Source organism: Perca fluviatilis, chromosome 9, assembly GCF_010015445.1.
Source record: "Perca fluviatilis chromosome 9, GENO_Pfluv_1.0, whole genome shotgun sequence".
NCBI lineage: Eukaryota > Metazoa > Chordata > Actinopteri > Perciformes > Percidae > Perca > Perca fluviatilis.
In genome coordinates this window covers 24,890,635-24,918,163 of record NC_053120.1, presented here as the reverse complement: position 1 = coordinate 24,918,163, position 27,529 = coordinate 24,890,635, and the positions used below count along the sequence as shown (strand labels likewise).

Sequence of the window (27,529 nt, the reverse complement as noted above, 5' to 3'; positions counted from 1 at the left end):
GCATCACTTAATATAGAATAAACAATTTTGGCTGGCTTTAAATTATGCTTTACTGAGAAATAAAAAATGGTCTTTCCACCAAAATAACAATGGTCAAAATCCCTCCAAAATACCCCGTTAGGACACCAAGACCTTGAGGAACACCATAGAAAAATGTAAAGTATACTGTGATTTGGTATCAAACACTTGGATAGCGAGCACTTTTATTCTGGAAACTGCTCAGAAACCCCCTTATTGTTAAAATACCAAGGAAAGCCGTACAACATCTGAATGCCCTAGGTCTCTAGTTTGTGGCTGGAAATTTTGAAGCTGTGATTATCTTCAACGTTACAACAGGTCATTTTATAACAGTGAGGTCAAGTCTCAAAAAATGGTTTCCCTACAATGAAATGGATACTTTGGGGCCTCACATCATCACACATGAATACAATTGGGTTCATTTTGAGTCTTAGCTCTCTGGTAGTGATGGGACAACCGACTCTTTTACATGAGTCGGTTCAACCGGACGGTCGTTGGTTGGCCTACCGAGTTAATAGATTCGGTCACCGGTTCGCGTTCCCCCGCCAGGAACCAAGACACTGCGGAAGACTCGAGCGGTTGTGGTTACATTCGGTCTTGACATACTATTTACGCACTCATACTGACCGACACTGGACTCATGCACTGGCCATGGTTACATTCGGTAGCCTGGTGGGCGGTCTCCTCATGACAGTCCAACTACCATGTAGCAACATTCACTTCTAACATTTAACTTAACTTAACTACCAAGATAACATTACGTGTATTTGTATGTGATATAATACTTTCCCCTTGGTAATGTAGCCTATGAATTTCCATGAACACAATTCTAAAATGCACGAGACATAAAGGCTTCTGCTATCGGTAACTCAAACTTGCCGAGAACCTAGACACCCGTGATTATATAAAATCATGTATTAGGCAGGGCTACGGTCTCTTTCAGTAGCCTGGTGCACGGTCTCCTGGTGACAGCCTACCTACCATGTAACAAACATTTAACTTAACATAACTACTAAGATAACATGACGTGCATTTGTATGTGATATCCATCAATAATGTAGTCTATGAATTTGTATGTACACAATCATCTAAGATGCACGAGAAATAAAGCCTTCTGGGATCGGTTGATAACTCAAACTTGCCGAGAACCTAGACACCCGTTTGAATATAGACTCATGCAGTACCCTCGGTTACGGGCTTTACGGTCTTGTTCAGTAGCCTGGTGTGCGGTCTCCTCGTGACAGCCTACCTACCACGTAGCTACATTCACTTCTCTAACATTTAACTTAACATAACTACCAAGATAACATGATGTGTATTTGTATTTGATGTACTGTACATCCCCATCGATAATGTGTGACTTGCCATGAACACAATCCTCTAAGATGCACCAGAAACAAGGCTTGGTTAATAACTCAAACTTCCCGAGAACCAAGACACCGCTTGATTACATTAGACTCGAGCGGGCTGGCCGGTTGCACGGTCACATTAGACTCGAGTGGGCCGGCCGGTTGCACAGTTACATTCGGTCTCGTTTAGTAGCCTGGTGCGCGGTCTAGATAGCTAATTTCCTGATTGATTCTACCACCACCACTCCAGTGGAGGCGCTAATGAGCTAGATTACTACACACACAGTAGCAGAAGAATACCAGCTACAAACAACGATGTCAGTATATGGGTGGCGTGACGCTCCATTTTTGTGTTCATGGTGACAAACATAAATAAAAATGTATAATATTTCATTAAAATATCAGTTTTAATATACAGTTTAATCTTCCAGAACTAATATATCTGTAATTAATGAGCATTATAATTCAAATATGTAAATATTTAGTTTTAAACATGACATTTGTCCACTGGCATGACTGTCCAGGGTAGCGTTCCTTATCTTAAAACTACTGTATTTAAATGAAAAATAAGTCTAAATACATTAAAATACTTGAATAGATGTTATACTAGAATTAACTTAATGAAATTAAAGGTTATAAGTCTTAAGGTCCCCATTTAGAATAATTATGACACATTACATTTTGTCCGCAAAACTGGTGTCCACCTGGTGTGACGCCCTTCTGTAGATATAAAATGGGCATTCATTTAGGCACCCTATCACTGAGAGGGGCCCTTCGTCATCCAGGAAGTACAGTAGACTTCACTGGAGCACATGGACTGCACACAAGGTGAGTTCTGTCTCAAATATTTTCATAATATTGCTATTTCCGTGCACTGTTGGAAATGGGATCCATTATGCGTTCCTTTGGTGTGACGTAATTAAGTATTGATCTGAAAATGTTCATCAATTTATATTGATTGACTATTGAAAATAATGTAAACCTTAACACTGTTAGTCAGGATTCAAGACTGTCTCTCATATAGCTAGGCCGCAAACTGGCCTTGATCTTGAAAACGTCCACTGGTGTGACAGCATTGTCCTATAGTGTGACATGAAATCAGCGTCACACTGGTGGAAATGGCTGTCACACCAGTGGATGTAGGCTCTATCAAGGCTTACAAAACCTCCTCTCTCCCTCCTAATCTCCCTTCCTCCATCCTAACCTCCCTCCCCCTCTTGTCCCTCCTAACCCCCCCAACCTCCCTCCATCTCACGCCCCAACCTCCCTCCCCATCAATCTCCCCCCTTCCAACTTACCTCCCTCGCTCCTAACTTCCTCCCGCCTCCCAACCTCCCTGCTTCCTATCCCCTGCCTAACTTCCCTCCTAACCTTTAGTAGCTAATTGTAGTAGTGATGTTTGCATTTTCTTTTTTCAAGTTTTGACTTTTTCTCTTACTCTCAGAATTGAAGGACACCACAAGTCAAACCTTCCTACTCTGTTTTGTTAAGGCTAGTTTGAGATCCATATTGAAAGTGAGAGGCTGAGATGACAAGCAAGGAAAGGACCAGGAAGTATAGGGAAAGGCTGAATAAAGATCCTCAGAGGAAAGAGAACATCCTGAGAGAGAGATGCAGAAAGTAAATTTGACAAGCTACCAAAAGTTATTTTAGCTTAAAATTTGAAATGTTTCATGACATGATTAATGCTTCATCGTATCACAATAGTCATGGTTGGTTTCATAATTTTTCCCACAGATATCAGGAGAAGAAAGCATGCGGGAAAAATGTTCAGCTCAGTGTGAAGTCTGTGTCGCCAGCAACAAAGAAGAAGCTACAAGAAAAATGGAGAGAGTCCAAGAGGAGATGTAGGGCTAGGGAAAAGCCACTAAGGCTGTCCTTGATCTAACGCCACCATCACCTCAGGATCAGGATCATGACCAGCCATTCAATCATGAAGAGATCAATGAGGCCCCAGTGGCAGTGCCTGTTTTGTGTAGCACACCAACACAGTCATCTAAAGAGATGTCCGCCAGAGACCAAAGTACACCCAGAAGAGTACAAAAAGGATCTTTGAACAAACAACTAAGGAAGCTAAGAATGCAAAATGAAAAGTTAATGAAGCAACTTTAAGCTGTAAAAAGAAGAGCAAAGAATCAACGCCTTGTGCAAAGACGGAATGTGGATAAAAATGCACACACAAACACACAAGCACAACAGTCAAAACGAAGAAACATTGCTCAAGAAAAGAAGAAACAAGTAGAGTCCTTCCTATTTAGAGACAAGAGCAGCAGGCTTCTTCGAGGGAAAGAGGACACTGTTGGGAGGAAAGAAAAAAGACTGGCTCCCAAGTCTTTTTTATGGGAATGTTGGTTTCTTCTTCTTTCTTCTGACTTTATTGTACAAAAAACATTTGAACTTGAAGTTGTAACTTTATTTTAATGAATTTTTAAATTAATTTAAACAAGAAATAATCAATGTGACTTTGTACAAAACAGGGGCATACCGGTACTTTTTGTTGTCCAATGGTGTGACGAAATGTCCTGTGGCGTGACAAACTGAATTATAAGTGGAAAAGGCATTTTAATGCAAAAATTCATATAAAAAGTGTTGAATAGTATAATAATGATATCATCACTATGCACATATAAGGATGGAATGAAGCTTCATTAGGTTTTATACTAATTATAATGAATATAATCCAGACGTTTGGGTAAAGTCCCTATGTGTACAGCTTATAGTAGGATAGTAACATGATTGTGAATTTTCATTGGTTCTTTTTGATGTGGGAATACAATTAGGATTAATTGATAAGGATTGTGCATATTTGTCTTATCTGTCACACAATCTCTGAATTAAATATTAACATTAAAAATGTTGTCACACCAGTGGACAATATTTGGGACTACCACACAAAAAAGTTAATAAAATGCAAAATAAATAAGGAATTAGAAAGGGACACATTCAGTTTTGAGTTATTCACATATTAAGCAATATAATTATATGTCATTTGACATACATTTTAGAAATATATTTTTTTCCACTTTGGATTTGAGTTCACGTCAACCACCCATATGTGTCAGTACCACAGGAGTGAGTCGGTTCATTGACGTATGGCACTCGGTTCAGTGACACGAGTCAGGTTAATTAACCGGCTCTTCGGTCAGTTCGTCAACACTACTCTCTGGTCATACCCAATTAATGCAATTACAAAGCTGCTCAGGGACCCCAGACTGAAGAAATATTCAAATCCACCATTTAGATTAGGTGAAAATAATACATTTGGGAAAAAGGAGGAGACTCATGGGTACCCATAGGACATATTTTCATTCAGATATCTTGAGGTGAGAGGTCAAGGGACCCCTTTGAAAAACTTTGGAATGTTATTTAGCTTACTCTAGCTTTAAGGCGGAGCCCACTACATCCTTTTAAAGACAGTAATGTCGGCCTAGATCGAAAACATTTGCCACAGTTGGGGAGGCCAGAGGGGGGTGGGGGGTTGGGGGGTTCAGAACCATCTAGAAACATCTAGAACTGCCGCTGTTTTCACTTTAAACCCAGCAGAGAGACAAACAACAAAAATGTGCTTTAGTTGCTCTGGTGTCAAGGAGTTACTTTGTTTGCAACATGCTGTTCAGGTTTGCAATTTCAGCCTCCACTCTCTTTAGTCCAGAGCAACAGTGTGACGTGTTCCCATGATGCGCCTTTCTGAGTACAGGTGTATGTCTCTTGATGGATCAGCATGTTTGTTTTTCTCTGAGAGTCATTATGTTCTCTGTGAGTACTGAACCTAACAGTCCTGTCGGCTTAATGTTCAAGCTCCTCGCAGAAATCATTCCACTTATGGTTGTTGCATCAAGTCTGCAGACCCAGTGCAAGCCCTGTTAAAGGTAAACAAAGAAAAAAGACATATAGTACTGTACAATAACTTTTGCAGGCCAAATTTGTGAAAATATATGTTGCGGCTGTGTCAACCTGCCATATCAGCATGTCAGCACTGACATTGTGTAACACATCCTCATACCGAAATGACAGAATAGGTCGATTATCAATGACTCCAAAAAAGGACATATAGGCTATGACTATTTTATTTACTGCCGCATGGCGGCCATTTTAAACATGTGATGGTAACACGTGACGAGGTGGCCTTTTTAATCATTTTAGTTCTATTTAACATAATGGCGCCTTTATAAACACATAGGTAATGTTGTGAAGCTCAACTAGTTTAGGCAACAGAAATAGTTATACGGTTAGTAAATCATCTTTAGGGATTGGCTGAAAATGATCCATGTGAAACTAATTTCATTTCAAAAAGTGACCGTTAATTTTTGTTTCACATTGTACATGAACCCTGGTCTCCTCAGTGAAAGCCCTGTGTTGGTTTTACACATCCAACACCCCAACATAATGTGGAATTTGGCTCCTGTACTTTCTCACACACCTTGTTCATTTGCTCCCCTGATAATTACTACAGTCACAAGAGGTTGCCGCCTATAAGCGAACATAAATATGGTTCGTTATGAGCTGCTTGCACAATTCACCTATACGGTTGTTTTCTGGGGGAGGAGGGTCTGCAATTGTGAGCATGTTAGCATACAGTAGTTAGCTCAAAGACTAGAATCAACAAGCAAGCTAGTTACTTAGAAGATATGAAACAGCAAAATAACAGCAGTAATGAGATGTACACAGATCCCGTTATTGAACCTCCAACCACAAATCCCACATCAACATCACCACTACTCTGGGCTTTGCTGTCCAGCTGCAGTCTCTATTCTATCCAAGCTTCATGTCTTCATAAAGGATCTTAGGTCTGTTGGACTGTAAATTAATTACACACACAATTTAAAAAAAACTCTGCTCTCCCTAATTTCATTGAGTTCTGTTTTGATATGTGAGATTGTCATCTGGGAGGCCATTAGCTGACAGCTGTTATTCTCAGTTGTTACTGTCAGATAATTCAGAAATATAGAATCGAATTTGTGTTGAAATGTGAGATATAAGCATATATATAGAACCCCAACTTGTGTTCAAACTGGTGAGGATTTTCTTTTTCTCTGGACTGACCGTCCCATCTTGGCTTGACACATGGCACAAAAACTCGTCTCCATTAACAATTTCCGATATGAGGTACATTTTTTGGCCAGGGCGACAGATAGAAAAAAGAAAGGACAGCAGGTACAAGATGAGCGAGAGCAGAGGAAGAGAGAGTTTGTTACCTGTGAAACTTGGCACAGGGGTGTTTTTGTAATGAGATAGAGATGCGAAGGAGGAAGCAACAGTGCTGCTGGCAAAAAGCCTGCATTATGGGTTGTTTTCCCTTCTCGCTCAATCTACTCCTGGCTCCATCTGAACCCCACTGAGGCAGGCAGGCTATTATAGCCGCCCCATTTGATGCAGCCAACAAAAGAATGTGATTGCTCTCCCATGCCTGTGCTGTGCTCGACTTGCATTGTGACCAACCACTCCATTGCCTGTCATTACAGCAGATACTCTATGACACCACGCTTGAAAGTGTAATGTCACCTGGGAGAAGATTTGATCCCCTTGTTGGATAATTAGTGACCATTTGGGCACATAAGAAAGCTTAGAAGCAGCTTTCATTACCACACTGAGAGGACAAGATATTCTGTTTTTACAATAAGAACAGACACAGCAGCAAGTCAGTTACAGACTTAAAAATTTAAAAGAAAAGCAATTTTTTTTTCTTTTGTTTAACTGTTGAGGTCATCTCCACCTACAAAAACCTGTGTTTGATAACTTAGATTTTGTGAAAATACAGATGTAATTGTGCAGCGTCTCCACTGGCTATGTAAACTTAATTCCTTTGGAGTATATGGGCTGATTGACATTGAGAACACCTATTTTATTGAAAGTATTTCAAAATTTTAATTTGTTTGTGTATTTAGTTTACATCACTTTGTGAAAGAGGCCAAGAATCGATTGCAAGGTGTTGTTATCCTCAGCCCTAAAATTATTTGCAAAACACAGAGATCCCTCGCACAGCCTAATACTGAACACACATGTGCTTTATGACTAAGCTATCACGATAAGAAATGCATTTTAGAGTGCCTCTATGTAAGGAATTTGTTTGTTGAAATGTTCACGTTTATCTTTGTTTTGAATTTCTGTTACATTCACAGCAGTGAAAGAAAAATGGGATATCATTTAGAGAAATAAAGTTTAATTTACCACATGCTCAAAAATTGGCCAAAAAGTGCAAGAATGTAGAAGGCTAAATCCTGTTAGGATAATGATTAATCAAAGAATTGACAAAATCTGATTACAATATCTAAAAGCATTTGACAAAACTCTACTACTGACTCTTTTGCCTTTGAAATCAAAAATCCACTGTTTGTCTATCACCTATATAAGATAAGAAAGACTTTATTGAGCCCACACTGGAGAAATTCCCTACTGCAGCTCAACATTTCAATCACAAAAATATATTTTGTCTTAGTCAGCCTTATCTTTACAACTTCTAATCAACTGTGCATTTTCAATATTTTTAGCACTTTACTTTTGTACTTTCACAATCTTCATCAGCTTTTGGCATTTGGAAAAAATCCTATTTTACTCTATTAATAGGAAAACTATAATTTAAAGGTCCCATGACATGGTGCTCTTTGGATGATTTTATATAGGTCTTAGTGGTCCCCTAATACTGTATCTGAAGTCTCGAAATTCAGCCGAATTACAGCTACTAGAGCCAGTCCCACAATGAGCTTTCCTTAGTATGTGCCATTTCTGTGTCTGTAGCTATTGAGGAGGGAAGAGGGGGGGGCAAGGTGGAGGGTAGGGCCTTGACCGACTGCCACTTTGCTCGTTTGAAAGCCATGATGTCTCTCTCTCATGGGCGGGCCAAATTCTCTGGGCGGGCGAAGCAGAGAAAGGGGAGGTAACCTTGTTCCTCATGACCTCATAAGGAGCAAGATTCCAGATCCGGCCATCTGAGCTTTCATTTTCTCAAAGGCAGAGCAGGATACCCAGGGCTCGGTTTACACCTATCGCCATTTCTAGCCACTGGGGGACCATAGGCAGGCTGGGGGAACTCATATTAATGTTAAAAAACCTCATAAAGTGACATTTTCATGCCATGGGACCTTTAAATATGGCTCAGATAAAGGCAAGAAGTAGGTCAATTATAATTGACTTCTGAGTAAAAGTAACTTTGTTAAATTTAACTCCATACAATCCGCCAACATATCATACACACTGTGCACAATATACACTGGTGAAACAACAGAACGCCTCAGAGATATGATCTCTGTACCAACAACAGTAATATCAATAGGAACTCCATTATCCTAATTCAAAAGTAGCCTACATTTAGCTCTCTCTGGTCTGTGAAAGCGCTACATGAATGCTCTAGCTTATGGCGCTAACCCACTGCTAGTACCAGCTCTACTCTACTCTACTCGGCTCGACTCCAAATCGAGTCGGCCGCGGTGCCCTGTCCTCCATTTTCCATTGCAGATTTAGTACTGCCTCATGCCTCATTCCTCATGTCACAACGTGGCTGGCAGCAAAAAAAAAAACACCGCTGGCTAAGGGACCATTTGGTATTTATGGAATGGACCACTGGAGGAAAATAGGGGAGGGTCATGTCTTTTTATTCTTTGTTGAGGGGAGGGTCATCCAACATTTTTTAGTCCAGAGGGGGGGTTACCCAACTTTTGTATTCATAGAAACAGCCAAATTTAAAAGTGGCTTATTTGGTGCATATTTTTCCATGTAGCTCTTAGTCTCGGCCCTCCTTCGCTACCAGATGGGTCTGACCCATGAGTTTGGCTGTGGCGCAGAGGGAGCACTGCCCCCCTGGTGGCTGAAAATTGCATTGTTTAAAAAATGTGTGGAATAATTACGTCTGGCATGACCAGATATTTTATACTGTAAATATCTTAAATAACACAAAACAACTAAATGGTGGTAGGTAATACATCTGATTTCATATACTGCTTTAGTAAAAAAAATATTTCCTGGCTGACGATGCGAGCAGCAGGACGCAAAAAACGAAAATGACTGTTGCTAGTCTGGACATCTTACCGTGCCAAGGTTGCAATAAAGGTTTCCTAAATGCCACATTTGATGTCAGCTTACTAATTGATTGCGGGGTTTGATTTGGACTTACGTTTATTCCACTTTGTTTAAACGGCGAAGTGGAGGAAGCCTAGTGACGAGTCCATAGTAACCAGTTTGTGTGTTGAATGTTACCCAGAGTGCTTTGCTGAATGGTCTCAATGTTTTATTGTTTTATTTCATGTGAATACTAGTTTACTAGAGGAGTAACTTAGTATTTGAAGTAATGCAGTAATGCAGGAAGTGTGCATTTAGTTTCCACGCTTATTGTGTTTCCACAACGTTAGTGAGTAAATCTACTGAAATGGCCACCACACCATAACAGAGGAGTGGGATGCGTCAGATGAGAATGCAGAGGTTTAATTAGGTATATCACTGCTAAATTGCTTAATAAACAATGGTAATCTGTATATCGTTGCCAAACACAAATCAATAGTGACGATTCTCTCTGACCAATCAGTTGTCTGCAGGTTTTCAAGTCACCTTTTGGTATTGCCTCAGCTCGCTTGGAACCTCGACGGAGTTGATACTAAAAAAAGTACCTGTTAGCAGGTACCAGGGACTTTTTTTCGTAATGGAAAACCAAAAAAGGCGAGTAGAGTAGAGACACATCCAAGGTGGAGCGCGACATCGTGACGTCAAAATGATGTAATATCCGGCCGGCGCGTCAGATTTATGGCGCGCGAGCACAGCTCTTTTTTTTTCAGCGGCGCGCGACAAAGCGGAAACAGGAGGCCTGAATGAGTTCGCCGACAACCGGATGCCAGAACTCTCAGAGTGACTGCAAGTCTCTCTGGTAAACTTACTTGGTTAAGATGAGTTCTTTTATGGTGAATGAAAGGTTTCATCCGATGAAGTAGGTCATTGAATCAAATCGAAGCATTGACGGCAATGCTGCTGCCAGTTCTGCCGTTTGTTTACCTTTTTCTTCTTCTTCTCCATCCATCCATCCATCCATCTTCGTCCGCTTATCCGGTGTCGGGTCGCGGGGGGAGCAGCTCCAGCAGGGGACCCCAAACTTCCCTTTCCCGAGCAACATTAACCAGCTCCGACTGGGGGATCCCGAGGCGTTCCCAGGCCAGGTTGGAGATATAATCCCTCCACCTAGTCCTGGGTCTTCCCCGAGGCCTCCTCCCAGCTGGACGTGCCTGGAACACCTCCCCTAGGGAGGCGCCCGGAGGCATCCTCACCAGATGCCCGAACCACCTCAACTGGCTCCTTTCGGCGCCAAGGGCAGCGGCCGCTCTCGAGCTCCTCACGGATGACTGAGCTTCTCACCCTATCTCTAAGGGAGACGCCAGCGACCCTCCTGAGGAAACCCATTTCGGCCGCTTGCACCCTGGATCTCGTTCTTTCGGTCATGACCCAGCCTTCATGACCATAGGTGAGGGTAGGAACGAAAACTGACGGTAGTCCGAGAGCTTTGCCTTCTGGCTCAGCTCTCTTTTCGTCACAACGGTGCGATAGATGGAATGTAATAACGCACCCGCTGCGCCGATTCTCCGACCAATCTCCCGCTCCATTGTCCCCTCACTTTCCGAACAAAACCCCAAGGTACTTGAACTCCTTCACTTGGGGTAAGGACTCATTCCCTACCTGGAGAAGGCATTCCACCGGTTTCCTGCTGAGAACCATGGCCTCCGATTTGGAGGTGCTGATCCTCATCCCAACCGCTTCACTTCCGGCTGCGACCGATCCAGTGAGTGCTGAAGTTCGCAGGCCGATGATGCCATCAGGACCACATCATCTGCAAAAAGCAGCGATGAGATCCCCAGCCCACCGAACTGCAACCCCTCCCCACCCCGACTTCGCCCCGATATCCTGTCCATAAATATTACAAACAGGATTGGTGACAAAGCGCAGCCCTGGGGGAGGCCAACCCTCACCTGAAACGAGTCCGACTTACTGCCGAGAACCCGGACACAGCTCTCACTTTGGTCGTACAGAGATTGGATGGCCCTGAGTAGAGACCCCCTCACCTCATACTCCACGCAGCACCTCCCACAGTATCTCCCGGGGGACCCGGTCAGCCGCCTTCTCCAAATCCACAAAACACATGTAGACCGGTTGGGCATACTCCCAGGCCCCCTCCAGGATCCTTGCGAGGTGAAGAGCTGGTCCGTTGTTCCACGACCAGGACGGAATCCGCATTGTTCCTCCTCAACCTGAGGTTCGACTATCGGCCGAACCCTCCTTTCCAGCACCTTGGAGTAGACTTTACCAGGGAGGCTGAGAAGTGTGATACCCTGTAATTGGCACACACCCTCTGGTCCCCTTTTTAAAAGGGGAACCACCACCCCAGTCTGCCACTCCTTTGGCACTGTTCCAGACTTCCACGCAATGTTGAAGAGACGTGTCAACCAGGACCGCCCCTCCACACCCAGAGCCTTGAGCATTTCTGGGCCGGATCTCATCAATCCCCGGGGCTTTGCCACTGTGGAGTTGTTTGACTACATCAGTGACTTCCGCCCAGGAAATCGACGCGCAATCCCCGTCATCCTCCAGCTCTGCCTCTAACATAGAGGGCGTGGTCGGATTCAGGAGTTCCTCAAAATGCTCCTTCCACCGCCCTATTACCTCCTCAGTTGAGGTCAACAGTGTCCCATCCTTACTGTACACAGCTTGGAAGGTTCCCGCTTCCCCCTCCTGAGGTGGCGAACAGTTTTCCGGAAGCACTTTGGTGCCCGACCGAAGATCCTTCTCCATGTCTTCTCCAAACTTCTCCCACACACCCGCTGCTTTGCCTCTTTCATGGCAGAGGCTGCAGCCCTCCGGGCCCGCCGGTACCCTGCAACTGCCTCCGAGTCCTCTGGGATAACATATCCCGAAAGGCTCCTTCTTCAGTCGGACGGCTTCCCTGACCACCGGTGTCCACCACGGTGTTACGTGGGTTACCGCCCCTTGAGGCACCTAAGACCCTCAGACCACAGCTCGCCGCGCAGCTTCAGCAATGGAAACTTTGAACATTGTCCACTCTGGTTCAATGCCCCCAGCCTCCACAGGGATGCCGCGAAAGCTCCGCGGCGGGTGCGAGTTGAAAGTCCGTTGGACAGGGGCCTCCTCCAGACGTTCCCAATTTACCCGCACTACACGTTTGGGCTTACCAGGTCTGTCCAGAGTCTTCCCCCACCCCCTGACCCAACTCACCACCAGATGGTGATCGGTTGACAGCTCTGCCCCTCTCTTCACCCGAGTGTCCAAAACATACGGCCTCAGATCAGATGAAACGATTATAAAATCGATCATTGACCTTCGGCCTAGGGTGCTCTGGTACCAGGTACACTTATGAGCATCCCTATGTTCGAACATGGTGTTCGTTATAGACAATCCATGACTAGCACAGAAGTCCAACAACAAACAACCACTCTGGTTTAGATCAGGGAGGCCGTTCCTCCCAATCACGCCTCTCCAGGTGTCTCCATCATTGCCCACGTGTGCGTTGAAGTCCCCCAGCAGAACAATGGAGTCCCCCACTGGCGCCCCATGCAGGACTCCACTCAAGGTCTCCAAGAAGGCCGAATACTCCGAACTCCTGTTTGGTGCATATGCACAAACAACAGTCAGAGTTTTCCCCCACAACCCGCGAGGCGGGGAGGCGACCCTCGCCGTCCACGGGGTAAACTCCAAACGTAGCGGCGCTCAGCCGGGGGCTTGTTAGTATCCCCACACCCGCCCGTCGCGCACACCCTGAGCAACTCCGGAGAAGAAAAGAGTCAACCCCTATCCAGGAGTACAGTTCCAGAACCGAGACTGTGCGTAGAGGTAAGCGCCCACCAGATCTAACCGGTAGCGCTCCACCTCCCGCGCCAGTTCCGGCTCCTTCCCCACAGAGAGGTGACGTTCCATGTCCCCAGAGCCAGCGTCTGCTGCCAGGGTCTGGTCCGTCGAGGCCCTGACCTTCACTGCCACCCATGTGGCGCGCCCCCCCAGCGGTTCCTCCCACAGGTGGTGGGCCCATGGGCTGGAGAGATGGGCGTCACTGTTGGTGCGCTGTGCCCGGCCGGGCTCGGTGGCAAACCCGACCACCAGGCGCTCGCCCGACGAGCCCGCCCGTCTGGGCCTGGCTCCAGAGCGGGGGCCCCGGGCTTCCTCCGGGCAGGGTCTCCATTTCTACCTTGTTTTTCCATTGGGGTTTTTGAACCATTCTTTGTCTGGCCCCTCACCTGAGACCACTTTGCCTTGGGAGACCCTACCAGGAGCACAAAGCTCCAGACAACACAGCCCTCAGGTTCACAGAGACACACAAACCTCTCCACCACGATAAGGTGATGGTTCACGGAGAAGTTCTTCTTCTTCTAGCCAGTATAAATAGCAACATCAGTAGCCTTTGCTCATTAGCACCGCCGGTGTTCAGGAGAAGACGGCAACTAGTGTCGCGACCACCAGCGCAGGTATAAATAGTCACGGCGATTTCATGACGTCACATATGCACGCGCCAGCTCGGCTGCGGTTACTGTAAAACACACTTTAAGCGCCGCTGAAAAAAAAAGAGCTGTACACGACCTCGGCTCGCGCGCCATAAATCGGACGCGCCGGCCGGATATCACATCATTTTGACGTCACGATGTCGCGCGCCACCTTGGATGCGTCTAGTATATAACGGCTTTTAGTCTTCTCAGCGCCTCCTCCGGCTGGGTGTGGGGAGAGAAAATTATTACCCATTGTTGTGACTGTCGTTCATTTTTTGTTTACTTTTCTGTGTGTATTTAAAATTTTTTTTTTTTTTTTTTTTTTATAAAAAAATAATTTTTTTTTTTGAAGCTTTTCTCTTGTCTACCCCTTCTTTTCGTGTATTTGCCTCTCCAAGCCATGCTCTTGCTTCATCTAAGCCTTCTGCTCTCTCTCACTCTTTTCCAACAATTGTTACCCATTTAATATATAAAGTATATTACTATCTTTATTGTTAAAAATTATATCTTATTGTTTATAAGATTTATCTTTGGCTTCCCTCCTGAATCACTTGATTTCATTAAGAGCCAGGTAGCATGTATGGAATGAACCTTGTCACTGGAGACACTCTTTTATCAATCAAGTGATTACAGTTTATATAGGCTACAGACCTTTCCTTGTTAAGACACCACACTGTCTATATTCAGACCCTGACTGATTTCCCTACAGAGCCTCTCACCCTGTCTCTTAGGAGTAGCAAGCTCCCTTTAATCTCTTATAACGTCACTAGTAACGAGAATACCCTAGAGAAATAAAGACATCATCACTGTTTTGTCTTAAACAAGTAGCCTTTCCGGATAAAGAAATACAATTTATCTCACCTAGGAATCTGTCTCCAGTGGTTCTGTCTGCGCTCTCCCCCATCAGGAACTGGCCTCTTTGTAAACAGCAATTCAAGCTAGATTTCATTTTTCAAGGAGTCCGCAAATGACTCCCCCGTGCACGGTGTTTCAGGACCCAAAACCTGGAAGGGGAGGAAGGATGTTGGCCCCCGGCATCGAAGGACCAAGTTGTTAGGATAATTATTTATCAAAGAATGGACAAAACCACTGGAATTCTCTCAAAGTTCATTTTTACTTGCAAGTAGAGTCAGTTTTACAGCACTTCAGCGCTAGTACAGAACAATGACTTTAGATTGTTCACAACAGTGTCTTTTTAAAGGAGTTGGTAATCGAGTTAGTTATTCGGTTCATGCAATCAGCTTTTCTTCTTATCTCTGGTCAGGCCCAGCATGTCCTCCACATTATGCGCTCTGCCCTCAGGCATACATCCTGTGCTCTTTGCAAGGTCACTCAGCTTTCGTGATTAACACGTGAAAGACAGAAATACTAAAACGGAAGGAGTTGAAGAGCAACCTCGCCTTAACACAGACCTGCACCTGCAACTTAGAGAACGTTATCCTGTGAGTGAATATTGAAGTTCGGATGCAAATGGTTTAACAAAGAAACTGAACTTATTAGTATTTCACTAAGTGTATATTTTGGCATAGAATGATAAAGGTATTTGGTAACTATTATGACAAAAGCAAAGATAAGCAACATAATACATCAAATTCTTACATACTGTATCGAATGAGACACTGCATTATGTCTTAGTACTAATGCAGCCTGCATAACTTCTGTTGAACAAAGAGATCAGATAAAGTTTTAGAGGATGGAAATAAGTCAGCGTTTCTTCAACACTTCAGACATGATAAAGCATTATAGTCCTTCAGGGTGCTGCAACAACTGGGACATGACAGAAAATGACTTCAATGTCTTATCAAGCTTAACTTCAATTTAACTTAATTTATAGAAAGTACCACTCAATTTCAAAGTTGGATATGAATACCCCAGGACAATTATTGTTGGAAATGCAGTAAAATTACACTAATATACAGCAGCACAGAATTTGAAATAGGAAAGACAATAACACGAAATGACTGTGACAGGAACATAATAACTACAGGAATCTCATTTCATGGATTAAGCTCAGCATCAGTTTCATAACGAATATGAAGTCCACTTGGCTTCCTCATCAAAGTAATCATGCAATCATTATCTGAAAACTCAAACTTCCTCTCTCTACTCTCTACAAAATATCAGTCAGACAGATCCTTTCTGCATGGTAAATTCTCTACCATACTCAGTCAAGTGCTACAACCAAGTGCTTAAGTGTGTGTAAACAAACAGATAGTTCTGTTTTGTCAGATGAGAGAATTTCCCAAATAAAAAAAGAGTTTGGAGACGAATGAAAATCCATATACAGTGGGCATTATGAGCAGCTAATAAAAAAAAAGTTCCCACTGGAGATGATCTGCTACACACCAGGCCAGGGAAAGATGCAGCACAGAAGGAAGGAATATAATATACTTTAGAGATGATGAACATCAGAGCTTTCTGGAGGTGTCACAGGCCCAATAGTGCGAAGGAACAAGGGACGTCGAGGCTTCCAAAGACATGCGAGTTTGGGGGATTCGGGGCTTTTTGTTGTTGTTGCAATTTGCATAATTGTCACTGTTCTGTGAAAACCACGTGTCTCCAAAACTTTTCTTGAGCTAAGAGAAGCAGCCGTGTTTTCAGTTGAAGTTGTTGTCCGTAAGATTGGAGGTATGTTGTTTTTAGCGGCAGCTTTAGCGGTAAAATGAGTGTAACGTCGATAGATTAACCAGCATGCACTGCTTTCCCCTTATTGACTCACCTGGGGAGGAGATGGCTGAACGACCCCTGAGTGCGGCGCCTCACTGCTAACAGTATTAGCTGCCACAACATGGCTAACGGTGCTAACATCTGAACCAAACTGAGCATTAGAAAGTGCAGGAAAGAAAAACTTGAGGCTATACAAAATGTACGCCCTTTATTGATAAAATAAGGGGGTTGTTGTTGGTGGTGCTGCCTTCTCCCGAAGACCGAGGTGGGAGTGGGTAAACAGGTCTGGGATGGCAAGTGGCAGTTATCCCTGAAGCTCTGCTCCAGCCTGGCTATTATTTCCTGAATGTTCGTTCTGAAAAGTGACTCCGAGATAGCGTGGTTCAATACAGGGAGTACAGACCGAGCGTCAGGTGTCCGTGTCCCACCTGAGCTGCACGCAGACCGGCTGCAGTCGATGGCAGATGTTGACATGTGATCACAGCCAGCATCAGCTCAGCCCTCTTGTGGTTGTAGGTGTTTATTTGGACCTGAAGTTGAACGGTCTTCTTTCTCTGTCTGTTGGTCCCCCATTGTGAGTCAGCAGTAATGAAATGTAGGCGCTCGATTACATAATGTATCGTTTCTTTGCATCTTTCCTGCAACATAATCGGCAGTTACAAGCTCCACCTGGGGCAGACGCGTAAATAGCGTCACTAACTGGGCGCTCCATTTAAATTTAGGGCGGGAAAGTCGCCACAGACACTCAGATTGTATTACTTGACAAAGCAGCAAATACAAGCGCTTTCATCAGTGGGTCATATGCTCAATCACCACGGTTTTAACTCACTTTTTGATAGATAGGTACTAAAATCTTACGGACAATAACTTTAATTATTTTTCACATGATCCTATGAGTTTTGAAATGGGTTATTTAGCCTAAAGGGGAACTTTACAGAACTCAACCGAAGTCTGTTCACAGGTCTTTAAAAGTAGTCTACTACTGATTATGTGGGGGGAAAAGCTATATTAAGCCATTTCGTGACTCAGAGGGAGCTGTGTGAAGTCTAATAAATTGCCTCAAGTGATGTCACCCGAGTCAGCGTCAGTTGTAGCTGAACACCACAAGTTTGAAAAATAAAAATGCATTGGAGAGAAGTTAACCAGACCTCTGTAGCTCCTCGTCTCTGCTTGAGTCGAGTTTAGTTGATTTGTGGGTAATGTGGATACCAGCTTTTGACAAAAAAGGCAATATTTCTGGTTTTGCTGCATACATTTTGATCCTTTTTTTGGTAAACTGTCCATTGTGAGTCCAACAATGCAATGCTAAATTGGAGTACTCTTTAAATAATAACAAAAAGAAAAATTCCAGATTCCCTCTGTTGCTTAATGACTAATTATTGACAGAGATGTCTAACTCATTGCTGTATTTTCAGCTATACTGAACAATAACAGGTTCAAAGGGCTTGAAACAGGTTTAATATCCTGTGTGTCTGTCGCCGATGCTATGCACCTGTAACCCAGTCAAGTAAATGGTTACCAGAAATGTAGTTTTGGCCAATCGGAGCTGGTTGTGCCAGACTCCCGCCTTTGGCTGAGTCTCGCTCTATCTAATCTGTCGGAGGGAGATCAGGAGTGCGCTTGTGAAGTTTAACGTTGGTAGTCCCAGGAGAAGGATTTGGTTATTTCATGGTGCTGATTAGAACCCAAATTGAAACGTAAGCAACTAAACTCGCTGAATGTTAAAACATTGTGTCAAATTGGTTGTTATTACTCACTTATAAAGAGTCAGGTTTAGTTCCATCATAGTTTTAATAGTGTCCAAAAATGTTTGCTGACGTTGTTGTTCAGTAGCTAGCTCAGAGAGTAGCTAGCTAATGAAATAACTGGGGGGGGGGGTTAACACTTCATTAGGGTTGGTAAAAGGTCGGTTCCTAGAATCGCTCCCCCTTGTGGCTTTGTTTAAAGGTGATATTTGATTAAGTCCATTCAATATCTGCTTCAGAATTACGTGTACTCCTCTCGAACACGTCTTAAATTGCCAGCTCTCACGAAAGTCGATAATTTGCTCTGGGTCAGACTCAGTGAGGAACTCTCTGTGCTGCATTTAGACTAGAGGATCTTTTGTTTGGCTCTGGAGCACTTTACTCCTTTTATGTGAATTTCAGCGTATTTTGTAAAGCTGCTTTTAGTTAGTTTGAGTCCATGTCTGCTTTCTTACTCAGGTCTCCCTGGAAAAAGAGATTGCTGATTTTTCTGGTGCAGCGAGCTTAAAAAACTTGAATAGTTTAACAAATGAAACTAAAATATGAACTGAAATACTGCATGTGCTGTTAATTGTTATAACACAGCATAATTCATATAACATTTGTAAGTCCTAGTGATGTGCAAAGAGCAACTTCCACATCACAGTTTACATTGAAAGCTCTTTTGTCATCGTTCTGGAATCAAGGAAAAAAAAAGAAATAGGCCTAGTCGATGACAAGGGACTGCATAAACCCACTGACTGGACAACAACAAATTTATGAATAAAATAGCATCAACAAATACCATTTATGAAAGCAAAACATGCCTGTCCCCGTCCAGTACAATAATCGTATCTAATGGCAGGCTGTATAGTACGCCGCCAGAAAAAGCAAAAAGTGTGACTAATAGGTGCAGCACTCTGTCCAGTCAATAAGACATTTTGTCAGCCTAGCTCAGATGTTTTCTTCACATCACAAGCATTGCATTGTTACATCCTCAAAAAACTCTATTTATTGGTCTGGTAATATTTTAACATCAAAAATGTAGGATTGGATAAATACTGTTGAAGCTGCTTAAAATTGGCAGTGGATTATATTGTTCCCCACTGTTTTTATATTTCAAAGATTGCTGCAACATAAAATAGCCTTAAGGTGACATAACCAACGCATGGCTGATAGGATATAACAATAGGCTATATATAGGCAATGAAAAATTAAATTAAAAAAAAGGCACCTTAGCAAGTGATAACACTTTAACAGTGATAACACAATTTATACTGAAATAAGATTTTGGTATATCTTTTTGGACCAAAAATACCAGTATAAGGCTTCAGTAAACCAGCAGGTGATGTCATGTTGTCACATACACAGACTGTTCTTTTAGGACATTATGGGGAGTTATTGACAACCTGTCGACACAAAACACAAGAGGACACTTAAAGCAGACAGCTTTTTTTTTTGGCAGACAGATGTGTACACTGTACTGTCACCAGCCATCAAGGTGGGTTTGAGTTTGAAGTGAGACTGAAGCTCGCCCGCCTTCACTGACTTGGCACCAGCGGAGCGCAGACGGAACAATTTGCACAGATCGTCGCCTCGACAGGAATATTGTGGAGAGCGGTTTCTGGACGTTCAGTGGCATTTACTGCCGGATTGATTATACGTCGCTTTGCTTTATTGACATATAAAAGACAAAGAGAGTGAAGAGGCTGTTGGCTTATGGCGAGTTGCGTGTGAGAAGAACCTGAAGTAAGGTAAGGAACTGTAGATTTTAGTAAGCCACGGTCATCGACAAAAGTTATTGGCTAATGAGAATGTGGAACATTTTGTTAAGATTTTTATTTTTATTTTATCGCATGACTCACCAGTGTTGATGAAAGTAGCGTTCATTGCACCCATAGTCACACCCAAAACTGCATGTGAGATGTAGTAAAATGTTGTAAACATTTTATCATAAAGCTGAGCATCTGTTGAATTATATTATGTATGAAGTGATTGCTCACCAGTACTAAATTAAGAAAAGCTACTTTTTAACCTGTGAAGATTTATTACAAATATGTTGTTACAAATAAATCAGGCATCTCATCTACCATTTATCCTCTCTTTTAGATTTCATTTCCACCATGTCAGCCAATGGGAGCTCAGAGACAGGTTGCAGGTCAGAGGTCAGACCGAGCAACAACTCCTGCAGCCAGAAGGAACTGTCTATCACCGCCTCCGTCATCTCCATGACTGTGGGCATCTTCTCCAACAGCCTTGCGCTCTTTATCCTCATCAAGTCTTACAACCGCATCCGGATCAAGTCCAAGGCGTCCTTCCTGCTGTTTGCCAGCAGCCTGGTGCTCACAGACCTGCTGGGTCACCTCATCAATGGCTCCCTTGTGCTTTTGGTCTACAGCTTCCACAAGAAATGGGAGACGTTTGACCCTCACCGCATCGTGTGCAGCGTCTTCGGGGCGTGCATGGTGTTCTTTGGCCTGAGCCCCTTGTTCCTGGGGAGCGCCATGGCGGTGGAGCGCTGCATTGGAATCACCAGGCCTATCTTCCACTCCACAGCATTAGCTTCCCACCACATGAAAAGGCTCCTCGGACTCCTGTGGCTGCTTGCTGCCCTGGTGGCTGTGCTGCCTGTGCTGCTGTGGAGGACCTACAAGGTTCAAAGCTCCAGGAGCTGGTGCTTCTTCCACATGGAGGAACCCAAAGACTGGCTGGATGTGCTCCTCCCTCTGCTTTTCTCTATGCTGGGGCTGCTGGCCCTACTGCTCTCCATTGTGTGCAATGCACTGACAAGCTGCGCTCTGCTGCAGGCCAGACTTTGCCGCAAGCGTCACTGCAGAGGCACTTCCTACCACATGGAGATGATCTGCCAGCTGCTGGCTATCATGTTGGTGTCCTGCGTGTGCTGGGGCCCATTACTGGTAAGAATATCTCCTCAATTGTCGAAGGACTATTAAACTTTGTCAAACTATACGACTATTTATATGAACATTAGGTCAGTTGCTCCCTTGACTATAGTCATTTATAATTACTTTGACACAAAATGCACCGAGTAAGGCTTGCAGATCAAAATAGTTTGCATTCATTAGCTATTGAATCATATTACTCTCAAATGCATTTATACACATGTTCATTGTGTAAATCCTTACATGCAAAATAGAGCAATCACAACAACCTGTCACATACTGTATTAGATACATAATAGGTATGTGGTATTGTTGTAAAAGTTGTCAGATTGATAGATTTAGGCTAGATGGGGAACAATACAATTTCATCACCATTTAGAGCAACCAAACGCAAACGGGACATGTGAGGATATCACAGCACATATATATACAGTATATATATATGCATAGGTAGAAAGTGATGCTACTGTGCCTTGACAGTCAGTCCCCTGGTGCAGTGATGGTGCAGAGATGCTGAGAGCGCAGATGTGGAAGACCCTGAAATGCTGACCATTCAGAGCAGACTGAGCTTTTTCGGGAGTGGGGCTTAAAGATACAGGTGCTAGAACAGAGGGTTTCAGACAGACGGTGCATGCAGGTATATTCAGACAGACAGTATGTGAAAATTAATGTATTTTTTGAAAATTAAAACATGTTCTAGTAAAAACCAGTAGCCAGAAGTATTAACCTGAAAATGAGCATACTATGGGACCTTTACAAAACACAGAGTGCAGGTCGATGCCTGAATCCATGAAAATTAGTTGTAACTCCTTATTAATCCAGGCTATTATATTACAGTGATTTATTTTTGTACCCCACTATTATTAAATGTACATACTATAATATTTTAATATTTAACCACATCTCCTATTTGCCAGTCTGTCATGAATTTGTTGATTTTGAACATTGGTAAATAGCCTACAAAGTGACGGTCAGAGACAGTGAAATGGGTTTTGAAATGAGACAGAAACATGACACATCTGTGATGTGTGATGAAAAGATGATTCAAGAAAAGCTTGTTTTTAAGGTTTTTGCGCCGCTGCTTTTCATTTTTGTATCCGTCCATCCCTCTCATTCTTTGCAGCTGAAGATCTCTTCCAATAATTTATGACATCAAGACTCAATAGTTTACTGTTTGGCCCTTAATCTAAACTGCTAAATACTGCAGTATGTCCAGACCTTTGAAGGCACACCTACACACACCTCTGTCCTTCAAAATATGTTCCTTTCAAACCTCTAAATGCTGCTGCAAAAGTGCACTGTGATTTACACCGTTAGCTGCATGCCACACTCCTCATCCATTACAGTTATAAAGCAAAACACTGATCATATTTCTCACATATTTGCATGGTACTTTACAAATGTTGGCAATTTGTCCAAAAGAAATGCACTGAAATTTCCTGTAGGTTATTTAAAACATCTCATTCCTATTGTGGCTCAAGCAAACAATTAAATAGGATTTTTCAGTTTGGTCAGTCACTATTTATTTATGAGTTTAAAATCATCATTCAAATACTCGTGTGTTGAATCATTGTACATTGGTGGAAGATAATGAATGTGCCACTCATGAGAAGACGCCAAGTGATAGATACTATCAGTCTGCAGAAGACGAGTTTTAAAATATGTATCGAATAAAGCATTTGCAATATCTTACATAAACACTGAGTGGCGATGCTTTCTGTAATGGGTTTCAATAAGTAAAAAAAAAAAAGGATTTAGAGGACATGAGTTTTATTAAATGCTGCATTAGTTATTTGTCTATTTATGTCTTAGATAGCATGCAGTTATTTAAGTTTTTCTGTCACTTTCCATTTGCCTATGACCTCTCCGCCAGATTCACGTCATCATGGTGAGCACAAGAGCCAAGGACGAGCGTGCGTCTTCCAGTCTGCTGATGGTGATACGCATGGCCACGTGGAACCAGATCCTGGACCCCTGGGTCTACATCCTGCTGAGGAAGGCTGTTCTGAGGAAAATCTTCATGTTGTTTCAAAGCTGCTGGGGCCCAAAATCTCATAACTTACACCGCTGGCAGTGTAGCATGCTCCACAGCTCGCTGGAGACCAGCAACTCGGGCGCTGGCCCGACTGACTGCCGCTACCCCAGTAGACTTCCTCTGCCAGACACTGCGATCCAAACCATCACCTGAATCGTGGTCACGATGTTTTGATCGGAGAACACCGGTGAGGAAAAACGGGAAGAAGCTGTGAAGATGTGCAGAACTTTGTTGGAATACAGACAATCAAAGTTGTTTTACATAAACTACCATTTTAAAGTGATTTTTCATGTTCTCTTTGGTCACCATGAACCGGCAGTATTGTGCTCTATTGTATAATGTGGGATTCATTTTCTGTTCTCACCTTTGAGCTCTGTTTTTCGCATGAGCGGCTCTGAACAAAATATGTCTAAAAATATTCACAGTGCTCAGAAAATATTACAGTCACAGTCAGGTTGGTTCAGTCATTCTTTTATTTAATTTGTCTATTGAAAAAGTGACCGTCTTTGTTTTAATGCTGCTGAAATGTCCATTTGGCAGCTCCAGTCTGTATACTAAACACAGTATAGCCATGTGTTTGCAGATAAATTTAAGTATAAATAGCACACAATGTTTAGATATATGTAATATCTATCTATCTATCTATCTATCTATCTATCTATCTATCTATCTATCTATCTATCTATCTGTCTGTCTGTCTGTCTGTCTATCTAGCATTTTCATACAACCATGAAAGATACATAATGACAGAATTAAATCAGACAGAACAGTCAGTTAGTGGTCTGCTTAGGTAATGTGTACATTACTTTAAAGTAAATGTAATGTTCTGCACAAATGCTTTTGTAGTATATCATCTCTCTCTCTCATGAAATCTTTCCAGTTTCTTTGGGCTGAACTGTGTAATAAATGTGGTAACGTAAAAACAAATCAACAAATATTACTGAGCAAATTGAATGCTCTTACAGTAAAATGTATTATAATGGGTGATGGTCTGAGTAATATGTGTTAGGAGGAAGTTATTCTTCACCAAAAAACAAAAAAAACCAGACTGTCCATCTGTCTCTGTGGAGTCTGGCAGCAGGATAATTATAGACATTTTCAGTGTTCAATTATTATCAGTTAATTATTATTGTAAATACCTATCAATTAGGCTTATGTTAACCTAATTATAATTACTGCAATCAATCATGATAAGGTAAGAACTGATTCATTTATAATTTGCCAGCTGTTATGTGTTGGCAGAACTCCTGCTAATCACTGCTGCCCTGGAGGTTTACGGTCATTTGATTTCACTTGTAGGTGGCACATTGCTTACACATCTTTGAAAACAAAAAACTGAGAACAAATCCATTGTAAGGAGGAATATAGGCAGACACATGAATGGAAAAAATAAATGGTAAAAAAATAAGAATGTAAATAGTAATTTTAGGATATCACATTAAAATCCACTTATTTCAAAATGTAAAGACCTAAAAGATATCATTTTGCAAATTTAATAATGGTTTTGCTACATTTTGTTCACTGAGTTTTACATTACAGTAACATTCACCAGTTAAATGTCAATTTAATTACAGTAATCAAGGTACAATAGATTTTTTATATATTTTATTGGTTGGGCTATTTTATTTTTTTGAGTCCACTGCCCATCCTCCGACCCAGCAAGTCAGGTCGGCCAAAATGTAAGCCGACGGCCCCTCCGATGGACGACGGACACGGAACACACCAAACAGACTTGCCAGACGGATGATTATCGGGTTGGTGTGTCAGGGCTTTTAACTTCCTAATTTTAATTAACCACAAATAACATGGATGATTCCATGCAACTCACTTCGCAAGTACAACAAAAGATCGGCTCTCTAATTTCATTGAATTTGGGGTGTTTTGTTACATTTTTTAGCATTTGAAAAAGAAATTAAAACGTTGACATATACCAGTCTGTGAACATCCTTCCTTTAATAGTAGTCTAAATAGTTCATAATTTCTGTTTTTTTTAATTCAAGGATTAGGTATAATTTCCTATAAATTAGGTTTATTGACCATGGATTCCAAAAATAAGTGTAAAACTAGTAATAAGTTGGTGTGGTAGTGAAAAGAAGTGTAAAACGGCAACAACAAAAAAGCGCCAAAAACATGAAAAAAGTGTGGGTTTTTGAGTTTTGGCCCGGGAGGACGACAAGTGCATGGTCCAATGGAAGACAACACAAGGGTTAAAGGTCCCATGGCATGAAAATTTCACTTTATGAGGTTTTTTAACATTAATATGCGTTCCCCCAGCCTGCCTATGGTCCCACAGTGGCTAGAAATGGCGGTAGGTGTAAACCGAGCCCTGGGTATCCTGCTCTGCCTTATGCCTTATGAGGTCATAAGGAGGAAGGTTACCTCCCCTTTCTCTGCTTTGCCCGCACAGAAAATTTGGCCCACCCATGAGAGGGAGACATCATGGCTTTCAAACGAGCAAAGTGGCAGTTGGTCAAGGCCACACCTATGGCAAGCACTTTTAACATTTAAAAGCTAAGTTTGACTATCCAGAATTAACATTGTAGATATCAACAACGTCTTTCTGACTAGTCGTAATTACATTTTGGATAGTTGGAATTGTCATTCAAGATATTTGTAACGTAATTGTGACTAGTCAAAACGACAGTTAGAGATATCTGTAATTCAGTTTTGACTAGGCAAAACTGAAACGACATTCAACTCGTCACACATCTTAAATGACAATTGCGGATATCTGTAATTCAGGTTTGACTAAACAGAATGAAAGTTAAAGATATCTCAAACGTCATTATGACTAGTGCAAATTATTGTGCATGACGTTGCTCTATTTTAGATATCCATAAATACTAATCAAAGTGAATGGAAGAAGACGCAGTCATGACGTTGGCTGTAATCGAAAAAAATACCAGAAAATGGCATGAAATTGAACGAGCCCTCACACAGGGGATTTGTGGAGAGAGAGAGAGAACGTCGTTCTATTGAAAACTGTGAAAGAAATCTCGGAAGAATTGAGCATTTGCTATCACCAGACACAAACAACGAACTCAAAAGCAGTTTGGCTCAACTGAAAACTCGAATAGACGTTGAATCATCATTTCTCGCTGCCAGCTCCTGTCTTGCACGGGCTGCAGCATTAAAAAGACGATTAAAAACTCCTTCGGCCTCTGGCTGCTCCGACATGGTGCTAATCAGTGCTAATTACAAGTTAACAGTTAACAGGTGCTCCGCCTAAAGTGGGACGCAGGCCTAATTTGCATACAGATATCTGCATCTGCGCCTAGTCAAAACTCAAATTCAAGATATCTGTAATTACATTTTGACTAGGCAGAATGAAAGTTACAGATATCTCAAATTTCAGATATCTCTAATCAAAATTCATTTCAAGATATCTATAACTTGATAATAGATATCTACAATTAAATTATGACTATCCCTAACTGCAGTTTGAGATATCTACAACTCCATTTTGACTAGTCATAATTCTATTTACAGATATCTACAACGTCATTTCGCCTAGTCAAAACTTAATTTAAGATATCTCAAAATGAACATGTAGTTATCTTGAATTGAGGTGAATTAAAGATATCTTGAACTGGAGTTATGACTAGTCAGAATCAAATTGTAGATATCTCAAACTGGAATTACAGATAGCTACAATTCAGTTGCAGATATCCGTAATTCACATAGTGGATATCCGCAACTGAATTGTAGATATCTGTAATGATAAACCCCATACAAATGAATGTCAAAAGTGACGTCATTTGTCCTAGGAAGAATGTCTTTGTGGATATCTGAAATGACAATTATGGATATAGGAAGAATGTAGTTGCGGATATCTGAAATGTTCTTTTTGACTAGGCAAAACTGAATTACAGATATCTGCAACACATATCCAGTCTAGCTGTTAAATGTTAAAAAGGCTTGCCATACACATCCCCCGACTCTCCACCTCTCTCCTCCTCAATAGCTACAGACACAGAAATGGCACATCCTAAGGAAAGCTCATTGTGGGACTGGCTCTAGTGGCTGTAATTCTGCACTAAGGCTGAATTTCGGGAAAGAGACTTCAGATACAGTATTAGGGGACCACTAAGGTCTATATAAAAGAAACTACAGATACAGTATTAGGGGACCACTAAGGTCTATAAAAGACACTTCAGATACAGTATTAGGGGACCACTAAGGTCTATATAAAAGACACTTCAGATACAGTATTAGGGGACCACTAAGGTCTATATAAAAGACACTTCAGATACAGTATTAGGGGACCACTAAGGTCTATATAAAAGAGACTTCAGATACAGTATTAGGGGACCACTAAGGTCTATATAAAAGAGACTTCAGATACAGTATTAGGGGACCACTAAGGTCT

The 27,529-nt window shown here is 42.2% G+C and overlaps 1 protein-coding gene across 2 annotated transcripts; it reads left to right on the top strand.

Annotated features, from left to right (window-relative positions):
• Positions 1 to 18,107: 18,107 nt before the first annotated feature.
• On the top strand, positions 18,108 to 24,109 carry ptgfr (prostaglandin F receptor (FP)). Of its 2 annotated transcripts, XM_039811794.1 has the most exons (4): positions 18,116 to 18,195; positions 19,688 to 19,976; positions 20,332 to 21,140; positions 22,999 to 24,109. In XM_039811794.1, the coding sequence occupies exons 3-4, from the start codon at positions 20,346 to 20,348 to the stop codon at positions 23,311 to 23,313; spliced, it is 1,110 nt and encodes a 369-aa protein (XP_039667728.1). In that variant the 5' UTR covers positions 18,116 to 18,195; positions 19,688 to 19,976; positions 20,332 to 20,345; the 3' UTR covers positions 23,314 to 24,109. The 2 variants fall into 2 exon arrangements, with proteins under 2 accessions (XP_039667729.1, XP_039667728.1); XM_039811795.1 differs by lacking the exon at positions 19,688 to 19,976 and having other exon boundaries at positions 18,108 to 18,195.
• The last annotated feature ends 3,420 nt before the right edge of the window (positions 24,110 to 27,529 follow it).